At 42.0% G+C, this 11315-nt stretch overlaps 1 protein-coding gene across 3 annotated transcripts; it reads left to right on the plus strand.

Moving 5' to 3' along the window:
* Positions 1–262: 262 nt before the first annotated feature.
* On the plus strand, positions 263–9929 carry tiprl (TIP41, TOR signaling pathway regulator-like (S. cerevisiae)). Of its 3 annotated transcripts, none has more exons than XM_031311036.2 (8): positions 263–469; positions 1617–1744; positions 3136–3315; positions 4465–4564; positions 6395–6526; positions 7815–7910; positions 8042–8104; positions 9233–9929. In XM_031311036.2, exons 2-8 carry the CDS (start codon positions 1620–1622, stop codon positions 9362–9364), a joined length of 828 nt encoding a protein of 275 aa, XP_031166896.1. In that variant the 5' UTR covers positions 263–469; positions 1617–1619; the 3' UTR covers positions 9365–9929. The 3 variants fall into 3 exon arrangements, with proteins under 3 accessions (XP_031166896.1, XP_031166898.1, XP_031166897.1); XM_031311038.2 differs by having other exon boundaries at positions 324–443; XM_031311037.2 differs by lacking the exon at positions 263–469 and adding an exon at positions 483–591 and having other exon boundaries at positions 1615–1744.
* Positions 9930–11315: the final 1386 nt, after the last annotated feature.

Here is an 11315-nt window from a genome sequence, read left to right on the forward strand (position 1 = left end):
AGATGTTTTTTTACAGTGTGTTCAGGGGACAGGCAGCTAGCAGATAGTGAGGAGATGTTTGCTGTATGTGACGAAAAATGTTGTAGCCTAAAAAACGCATCACATCACTTAAAGCACCTTTAATGCATTTCAACTTTTAAAATGATCTTTTATATATCAAGTGAAAGTCCCCTACATGTTTAGACGATGGTGCGCTCCCTATATGTTCTGTGTGTTGAGATATATTATTGTATTTACTTTAGAGCACCAATAAATCGACCCAGAAAGTGAATGCAGCAACAGCTGGGGGCGGATTGGCTCTGTAGACAGACCCGGTATTTTAGTACCAGGAGACAGACTGCAACAGCAGGAAAAGGACACAAAGAAAGACCGGAACTACAGCGCCAGCGTAGCAACATAAGCGGACAGTTTATACCAGCGCACTCAAGTAGCCTCCATGACAGGTAGCTAACAGTTGACAGCATCCAAGGTAAACAGATTTTTCTTTCTGTTAATGTACGTTATAACACACAGTTGTAGTGACTTCGAGTTTTCTGGTCATGGACGGCTGTCTTTAATGTTCAACCGCCACGACAGAGTGCTCTCTGAAGCACTGCATTGGAATAATACATGAGGCGAAACTAACCTTATTGTCAACGTTAAAACATATATTTTTCAGAAACTAAAAGGAAATACATTTGGAAAAGCTTTTGATAGTTATTTTTTTGCTGACATTAGTGTACCCATTTAACGAAAGAGGTGTACAGCAATCCAATATTCTAATAAGTGTAACGTTAACGGTATTTGAAAAACGGTATAATGGGGGGGAAAACTGGCAGCCGAACAACTGTAACGCTAAGTCTTTTGAACGTTATTAATTAATACATTATTATGTGACTTTTTTTACTTGGTGGGGGCTGAAGAGAGCATTAGGAAGTTATGAACTGAATTAAAACGACGCATTTAAAATGTGTAGGTAATTGAAATGAGCATTAATTGTGCAAACAATCCATTTATTTGTATTAGTGCAAATCAAGAAAGTAGGCCTACATACAAAACACATGGTGTGTATTCTTTAAACGTCAATGAAGAGCAAGACAAAGACAACATGCACTAACAACACTGTGTGTGTGTGTGTGTGTGTGTGTGTGTGTGTGTGTGTGTGTGTGTGTGTGTGTGTGTGTGAGTGAGTGAGTGAGTGAGAGAGCAACTGGCAGCAACTCTGCAGGCAGATCCCAAGCAATTGGGGTCTGGTGGGCTGGAGGATTATTTTTTTTATTTTTACTGCCAGTCCAATTTTTCTCCTCCTTACCTTGTGTTTGTGTATGTGTGTTACTCAATACCTACCATTTCCTTGGTAACAGTAGTATATGGGAAATTATTAGACCTGCTTTTTGGCCACCCTCAGACTCTTTTTACAAGCCCTGTACAAATGTTAACATGCAGCTAGAGAAATAGGTTTACCGATTTTGGTGTGGAGGAACTTGACCGGCCTACACAGAGCCTTGACCTCCTCAACCACATCCAACTCAGTCAGCTCAGTGTTTCCTCCCAACAGTTGAGAAGTAGCCGACAATGATGACGGACAACTAACAGACAACGCCTTTTGAAAAGCCTGCCATTGATCTCTTTTGTAGTTGATGTTGGCCTCTCTGTCCACGATGATGTCACATGGCTTTAAGAGCAGTAAGCAGGACTACACCTTTGGACCATGGACAGTTACTGCTGCCAGAAACCACATCATGAAATCCAAAGACATTGAACGGTGAGATGTTCCTCTAACAGTAGGTAGCAGATATATGGAACTGTCTTCTGCCTTTTACTTGTTAATTTCTGTTGGGCCCTCCGGTGGGTTCAGCTTTTACTCATGTTATGCATCCCAGGTATGTTTAACACAGCAGATCATTCTTTTTTTTTTATTCCATTCTAAGTGTGTATGAAATGATTAGCCAGAAAAGGCAACACAAAAACGTGACACTGTGTCTCTGAGTACTGCATGGGCCCAGTTTTGCAACCTGTACCCTCCTAAACCTGCAGAGCTCAGTACTGGTCTTGTGGGTTGACGTTTAGCACTGTTGACATAACAGGCCCAAGGTTAGATTCAGGAAAAGGTGGGAGAGAGAGAGAGAGAGAGAGAGAGAGAGAGAGAGAGAGATCTCTCTATTGTCAATGTGCTCAGATACACAATATTTGTTCAGCAGCTCTTCCACAGTGTGCATAAAAAAATTTAATAAATAGAACAAAGTTAAGTAAACAGAACACAGACAAAAGCAACTAGAAAAAAAATGAATTAAAGCAAAATATATAGGCTACAATGTATCTCAAAAAGTAAGAAAACATAGAATTGCACACAAACCAAAAACACCACTGAAGCACAAAGAGCGCTGGGCCGCTGCGTGTGACCATGCCGCCATCTTTAGTGAAGGCTGCTGGACGAACACTTCAGCAGGCACAAGTTGATAGACTTCAACTACCAACACTGGAACAGACCCATTCCCCACAGTTATCTGTCTAGCAAATGTGACTTCAAAAAACATAGCCTGCATACAAACGACAGACAACAACATACAGCCCTAAAAGCCAGAATACGGCATTCAATTAAAGTTCAACGGTAAGCTTATTACAATCAATCAATTTTATTTGTATCAGTCAGTCTTATTTGGCACATGAAAATGTTATCCCATCTGTTCGTTCAACTTGTCCACAGTCAGATCAGCCTCAGGTTTGGGAGATAATACATCTGTCATAAAAACAAAAACTGGTCAGCTTCAGGGAGAGAGAAATCAAACTTTGTGAGAAATTTCAGCCTGTTTCTACATAACCCATTTGTTATTGTGTGGAAAACATCACTATGGGACGGTGTTTCCTACATCCATTCCATTCTGAAATCATGCTTTTGTAGCTGACAAAACAACAGATAAAAAACCTTCACAAAGCTGTTTGATTAAGAAAGGCAATAAAGTCTTCACTGAATTGTAATTGACAGAGGGGGCACTTGATGGTGACAAATGATGAGAGAGAGGCTGCTGAACTGAGGGTGCTGGCAGTTTTGTTGTCATTACTTAGAATTCCTCATGGAGGGCCGACCGAAACTACGCACAATAGCTTTAAAGGTTGAAAGGTGTTAGCCAGCTGTTTGCCGTTTGCCTTTTCCAGGTTAGCGGAGGAGATGAACATGCCCTCCCTTCCAGAGATGATGTTTGGTGACAACATCCTGCGCATCCAACACACAGAAGGCTACGGCATCGAATTCAACGCCATCGACGCCCTTAAGAGAGTCAACAACATGGAGGACGCTGTAAAGGTGGCCTGTGCTCAGGAATGGCAGGAGAGCAGGCAAGACTAACAACCCAGCTGGGGGATCGTTTTGTTAACTTTTGATATGTCAAAGCTGTCAGGGGTTTCAGAGCAGAATTTTTTTCCAGAATTTAAAATGTGTCATCTGGCCACCACAGGACATCACAGATATTCATGTCAGAGCAACTTAAAGAGGCGCTATGCAGTTTTGGCCATTTCTTCGCTGTTTTCTCTTTCGCTTTTTGCTGGCAGGTTTCTCTATAGAGGCCCCCCCTACAGCTTCAGAATAGATATTTGGGTCACAATAAATAGATAAATGAGTCACAATAAAATACCTCACTGCCACTTTGGAAATGTTTCACTGTGGTGTGGAGCTGTAAATCAAGAAGAACCTGCTGAGAAGATGGCCTTGCTGGTTTTTTAACATCTCTAGGCCCCATAATAATCGGAACAAATATAGACATCACACAGTGATGTACACTGCACACCAGAAAAAAACCCCCAAAAGTCATCCTTACGCTGCCCTACCCACACCAATAAATATAAGAGCAAAATATACATTTGTTTACCACATGAGGCACCTGAGGAGAAGCAGCTAACCTCTAGTGGTTCTAGACAGTGGTTCTTTGTCAGCTCCTATGTTTACTCGTGTCTGACTCCTCTCTCGGTCAGTCTGCCGTTTCCTCTTTCTCTGTTCCTCCGACAATGCTTTCCTAGCTTTCTGTTTCTTTTTAGCCAGCTCAGCCATGACGATAGTGTGAAAAACTCCATCACTACCTTGTTAGCCGGTTCCTGAATGGGCGTATGTGTGCAGTGCCGTGAAGCAATTCGTTACATGGCGAGACCTGATATCACGCCATGCTTCCTGACGCTGAGGCCGGTGGCTCGCCGGCCCAAAGTTGCGAGGGTGGTTTTTCAGCTCACAGGTGCTAGGGGGGAGCGAGATGACCATCATTCAACTCGAAAAAAGTCATATAACCATTCCAATGACTCCCAAGCTGTTCAGTTAAGGTAAATTAAGCTAAAAAAAAACTGCATAGTTCTCCTTTTAAAGAAGGAAAACTCCAGTTTGAAAATACTGGAGTTCTGTGTCGGAAAACGATGTAAAAGATCTATAAAGGCGTTGATTCCCAGACACAGAGCATGTCACCTGCGTAGTTAACATGAATCTCTGTGATCTCCTTCCAGAGCTGACTCTGAACATTCCAAGGAGGTGGTGAGACCTTACGACTGGACATACACCACAGACTACAAAGGCACTCTTATAGGAGATAGTATGCAGCTGCAGGTGGGTCATATCCATTCATTCAACCTTTATTTATACTCGAGAAATCATTGAGGGGCAGCCCTCTTTTATAAAGACATTGTGTCAAATTACAAAGACAAAAACAACCACACAGAAATAAAGCGACACCATCATAAAAAAATAGAAAGACACTAAAACTTTCTGAATTAGAAAAATTATTTTATAAATAAATTAGGATAATAGGGATGCAAAAGAAAGTACAATTATGTAAAGCAGTTACAAGTAGAAGTTTGCAGGTTAAGAACCAGATTTCTAAATTGTCCAAGAGGCACAATTGAGTTGATTTTAAGAAAGTGCTGTCATTTGTTCCAGGAGTCGGGTGCACCAAGTCTACATTTACCGTGCTACGTTTTGGTTTTTAAGCAGAGTTTTGAGCCAAAAGCTATCCCTGGTCACACAAGTGTTTTTAGCTCCAGTAGAAGAACTAATCTTCGTTTAAACTAACAGGGCCAAACCAAAATATCTCATCAACATTCTGGTATACTGGGCATAAACAGGAGGCAGCGTGTATACTCTGCCTGCTGCTGGTAGTTGCCATGGTAACGTCAGTAGCTTAGTCTCAGAGAACGAAACGTCAAATCAGGCGGCGAAACATTGGCGTGGGGGGAACGCCAGAGCAGGGGGAATGAGAGGGGGAAACGCCAGAGCAGGGGGAATGAGAGGGGGGGAACGCCAGAGCAGGGGGAATGAGAGGGGGAAACGCCAGAGCAGGGGGAATGAGAGGGGGGGAACGCCAGAGCAGGGGGAATGAGAGGGGGAAACACCAGAGCAGGGGGAATGAGAGGGGGAAACACCAGAGCAGGGGAATGAGAGGGGGGAACGCCAGAGCAGGGGGAATGAGAGGGGGAAACACCAGAGCACGGGGAATGAGAGGGGGGAACGCCATAGCAGGGGGAATGAGAGGGGGGAACGCCAGAGCAGGGGGAATGAGAGGGGGAAACACCAGAGCAGGGGGAATGAGAGGTGTAAATGTAGCAGCATTTTTAAAGTGCTCATATTATTGCTTTTCAAAGGGACTTACCATCTCCAACAGAAAACACTGTTCACAAACTGCTCCAAACAGCTCTATTGTAGTCCAGCCTTTACTTCAGAGACAAACGTGGTCACTTTGGAACACAAGTTATAATGCTCGCCTAGCTGCTAGCATGGCACGCCATCATACTCTGCTTCTGACTGGCTAGTAGTCCTTACCTAGGTACTGTCAGGGCACACCCTCATACTCTGCTTCTGACTGGCTAGTAGTCCTTAACTAGGTACTGTCAGGGCACGCCCTCATACTCTGTTTCTGACTGGCTATTAGTCCTTACTGCACATGTGCGACTCCCAACAAAGATAGAACAGAAGTGAGATGTCTCACTCTGTAGCTAAAACAGAGAGCTCAACACACAGGGTGAAAAGAGGAGCTGTAGCAATGTGCAGTACAACAAAGATAGTGTTTTCTGAAAATTAAACCACATAAACATATTCTAGTACAACCTCTAAATACAATTATGAACCTAAAAATGAGCATAATATGAGCAATTTAAATCAAAATGGAGCGATGTAAATGCAGCCTAAAGTTAAAAGCAGCTTTTCCAAGTTCAGAGCGAGCTCGTGGAACATGAATCAAAAGCCAGTCAGCAGAGCGAGTCTGCTAATGTCCCTCTGAGTGACAGAGAAGTTCTGTAAGGGACCGTGGTAGTTTTCCAACAAGAGCCTTACAGATGTTCAGTAATGGAATGGAACACAGTATATTCATCACCTTTTTGTTCTTTTTGTTATGTGTGTGTGATTTACGTGAGTGTTTGATTTCCACCTGTGGTTCATGTGAAGGTGGTGAAGACGGCGGAGCGTATCAACATGGAGAAGCTCAAGGCTCGGGAACAGATCATGTTCTTCGACGAGGTGCTGCTGTTCGAGGACGAGCTGCACGACCACGGCGTCTCGATGATCAGCGCCAAAATTGTGAGTGCTGCGTAGGGTTGGGCATCGTTTAGATTTGAACAATTCTGATTCCAATTGCGATTCTTCCTTTAGATTCCGGTTCTTATTGATTCTGATTCTTTGAGTGGTAGGGTGGAAACGGGTCACATGCCTATTTTCACAAATAAGAGTTTTATTTGTATTCAATGGTGGGTGGCAGTTTTACCGGGTGTAAAACAAAGCCAGACTAGAGCTCCATGGCTGCAACGCAACAAGCGCCTGGCTGCTTCGGAAAGCAAAACTTAAATTTGGAACCCATGATCAGATTTGAAACCAAATCCTCCAAACGATTCCAATAAAGAAACGATTCTACTGGAATCGTAATTTTTGAAATAATTCCAAATAGGAATTATAGGAATAGGAACAGCTGATACTATGGATCAAAACGACGACCAGATTTGGTAACATTGTTTTCCCACGGTTTGTGAAAGACTCAGAAGCACGTATTTGGCGGGGGGGTTTAGGCGTCCTTCATCAAGAAAATGTGACGTTTTTTCAATAAATTTCCCCATAGATTTTGTGTTTTCTTTGGGGTCTCTGTGGTTATTTGGCATCTCTTTGAAGTCACTTTGTGTCACTTTATGGTAGTTTTGAGTCTTTTAGTTTTTTTCTTTAAAAGTCAAATCATTTTGGACCATTATTATCACCATATCTGTGTCTGAAACTACAGCAGATAATAATAAATACATAACTCTCAAAAGGCTTCAAGACAAAACTCGCTAAAGAAGTCCAACTCAATTATTAGATTAGATGATTGATGATGATTAGAAAAGTCTTTAAGTTACGTTAATCCGGCTTAGGTGCTGCCCAAAACAGCTCGACCCAAACCTTATAATGGTCAGGAAAACCCTGATTTAAGAGGAAGACTGAGCTTTGAATTCATTTTTCGGCCACAGTCGGTGTAATCAGTGCATAATTCCAGCAGACAGCTCATGTTTTTTAACCCTTAATTTATTCAGGGACGTTTCCGGGAGAGCCCAGCTCTCACAGTTCAACACATTCACACGTAAAAGCTGCCCAGAGCGCATGGCCTCGTACTCCAAAAGCCACGCCCACCGCAGGGGAAAACAATCTGCGCCACAAAATGCAACAAATTGTTTCAAAGGCCAACAAAGTGCCTGTAGCTAGCTAAAAACATGCAATTTGTTAGCTAAAAAATGCAATTTTTTTTGTTTGCATTTCTGTAATATACTGTTTCTTGATGCATGCAAACAGTTTGAACGGATACATTTAGTGTAACATGTTGCTGTGTGTCTTGTTGCTGATGCAGAGGGTGATGCCCACCAGTTTCTTCTTGTTGCTGCGTTTCTTCCTGCGAGTGGACGGAGTGCTGATCAGAATAAATGACACACGACTGTATCACGAGGCAAGTTGGTTTCCTCCAGCCAGGACGAAGTACAGCGCATGGTGCAGTTTAAATATGGCCGAAGTTATCCACACTGACTAATGGTAAAGGCTCTAACGAGTAATGGGTGCTGGTGCTGTTTTTGATTCCAGGCTGGGAAGAACTTCATGCTACGAGAGTTCAGCACGAGAGAAAGCCAGATAGCAGAACTGAAGGTGAGCTGTGACCCGTCGTGCACTCACTAGGGCTGGGACGGTGTGCTTTTGTCCCGATTGGATTCTTTTCACGATACATTGTCGCCGATTGGATTATGTATTGCGATTTCCGTTTATTGCGATTCTAGAAGTATGATGGGGTCTGGGCAGTGAGGAATTGTTTGGTCACAAAGAATGGAAATCTGTAATATCTCTACCTGCAGAATACACTGGAAATTACAATCTATGCATTGTTATCCTTTCTGTTTTACTGGAACTAATGTTTTGAGTACATTGGTCCTAAAATCATACTGCCACAAAGTAAAAAAAATGTTTATGAGAGTAAATTATTTCTTTAGTTAAATATTGCGAAATGTTATATTTATATTTCAACATGACTCCAGAAAAAAAATATGTATGTTCATTTACTAATGATTGTTAGTAGTGACTACTAATGTGAACTTGATTTGTCTACTGCATCAACTCACCGCTCCGTGTTAATACATCTTGACCTGTTCAGTTACACCCAGTAAAAACGTCATTTTAACACAAATACATTTAATAAATGACATTTTCATGTTTGAAAGTCTCTAGGTTTTGACATAAATGCAGATATAAATGTAATACAAAAAAAATAATAATAAATAATTATCGATTTTCAAATATTGAATGAAATACCATATCCTGTAGCCTATTTTGCCGTCAATACTGCCGACGTTGTCTTTGCTGTAATCAAATCAGTATATGTTTATGTTTTAACATGGTATTTCATTTTATCAATGGGAAACATCCATGTGTACAGACAAGGCTAGCAGCAGCAGCGCCGCGTCAGACACGTTTCTGGTGTGCAAAGACATAGAAAACACCACGCAGCCGCCACGCAACAGAAACGCCACGCAGCCAGTGTGCAGCCGGCCTAAGACCCAGTCAGGCGGCGAAACGTTGGCGTCGGTGTTGCCAAAGGTCTCCGTTTGCGGCCGTTGAGACTGCAACACAACCCTGCACATTCCAAACCAAAAGCGGCTCCTCCAAAGGCTCTGAAACGCCAGAGCAGTGTGAATGTGTGGTGTAAACGTAGCAAAAGACATTTTTTGAAACCAAAACGTAGCAATGTAAATGTAGCCTTAAACCTGTCCCTCTCTCCTTCAGAATGTTCCTGCTGCACTGTACACAGAACCCAATGACATCGCCCAGCACCTAACGCTGAAGCTGACAGAGTGTGAGAGGCTGGAGCTCCCTGGGATGCAGCCTGGGAGCGATGTTAATGACGTCGTTCCGTGACCAGCATACTAAGAGGTCCACATTGATGTGTTGCATGATGAAAAAAACGGGAATAGTAGTCCAGAAGCACATCCTTAATCTTACAGTATCATAACAACCATTGATCTTCCCTGAAGTATCTGTACAGGAATAGTTTTTATATATATGATGGTGTGTTCTTAAAACTCAAACGCAACCTGACTTTAGACAGTTTGTAATATCATAGAAACTTGAACCCCCGGTTAAATACTTCGGTCAAGCTTCTGGCTCTGTTCATATTTGAACTGATTTTTGTTTTATGAGACATTTTTTTCACTCTCAAAATTGATCGCCCTTTTGACATAAAAGACTTATTAGTAGGTAGGCTAGCTGCTTCCATGCTTGTATTATTAATATGTCTCTAATGTGTTTGTAAAAACAAAACGCTACACAAAACAGCAGTGTATTTTCTGAAGTCATCAAGAATTTCTGTAAATATGTCTACTGTATTTTCTACGGTGACTTACGGAAGGTGAAAAAGCTTTTTTTTCCATTTGTGAATATATATCTTCGATATGGCCAAATAAATTCTGTTTGTGCAAATGTAGCTAACTGCCACCTGCTTGTGCTGAATTCTTGTTTTTGTTTCTTGTCAAAAAAAGGGTCGGTGATAATCGTTTAAAGGTCCCATGGCATGAAAATGTCACTTTATGAGTTTTTTTTTTTTTAACATTAATATGAGTTCCCCCAGCCTGCCTATGGTCCCCCAGTGTCTAGAAATGGTGATAGGTGTAAACTGAGCCCTGGGTATCCTGCTCTGCCTTTGAGAAAATGAAAGCTCAGATGGGCCGATCTGGAATCTTCCCTTTATGACGTCATAAGGCGAAAGGTTACCGCCCCTTTCTCTGCTTTGCCCGCCCAGAGAATTTGGCCCACCCATGAGAAAATAGAGCTACAACCGTGGCTGCAAGCTGGTCCCCATCCTCCACCTTGCCCCCCCTCATTGTGGGACTGGCTCTAGTGGCTGTAATTCTGCACCAAGGCTGAATTTCGGGAAAGAGACTTCAGATACAGTATTAGGGGACCACTAAGGTCTATATAAAAGAGACTTCAGATACAGTATTAGGGGACCACTAAGGTCTATATAAAAGAGACTTCAGATACAGTATTAGGGGACCACTAAGGTCTATATAAAAGAGACTTCAGATACAGTATTAGGGGACCACTAAGGTCTATATAAAAGAGACTTCAGATACAGTATTAGGGGACCACTAAGGTCTATATAAAAGAGACTTCAGATACAGTATTAGGGGACCACTAAGGTCTATATAAAAGAGACTTCAGATACAGTATTAGGGGACCACTAAGGTCTATATAAAAGAGACTTCAGATACAGTATTAGGGGACCACTAAGGTCTATATAAAAGCATCCAAAAGCAGCATGTCATGGGACCTTTAAATGAATCCAACACTCAACACAAATGAAATTTCATCACCGATAAATGTTGATTTGCAAATCAACCTGTGACCTTTGTTTAGTTTCACGACATCAGCAGTGACCATGGAGCACATTTGAAGTTTTGACGTTCCAGTGGGGAAATGGGACTCAAAATGATCAAATGATAGGGAAGTATCCTTTGAGTGAGAACCATCGATAATTACTAAAATATAACTAAAGTACAGAATTATTCATCCAACAAGATAATTCCCCTGAGAGTGTGTATAATCACAAAGAAATAGAAGAACAATTTTAAAGGCACAGTGAGCCACACTGTTGCACTGGGTGACATGTTCCGTTATTACCATAAATACACACACAGTATTTTATTTTTTGACTCAGTCCCACACACACCGTCCCGCTGCCCAAAATAGTTAGAGCACCAAACGTGGATTAATCAGCCACAGAAAATAGTTCTCAACATGTGCGCTGTTTCCTCTAGTTTGAGGCACGTTTGCTAAAAGCTACAGTGACCAGCTGTTTTAGGAAATGTAA

Source organism: Sander lucioperca, chromosome 13, assembly GCF_008315115.2.
Source record: "Sander lucioperca isolate FBNREF2018 chromosome 13, SLUC_FBN_1.2, whole genome shotgun sequence".
NCBI classification, from domain to species: Eukaryota; Metazoa; Chordata; class Actinopteri; order Perciformes; family Percidae; genus Sander; species Sander lucioperca.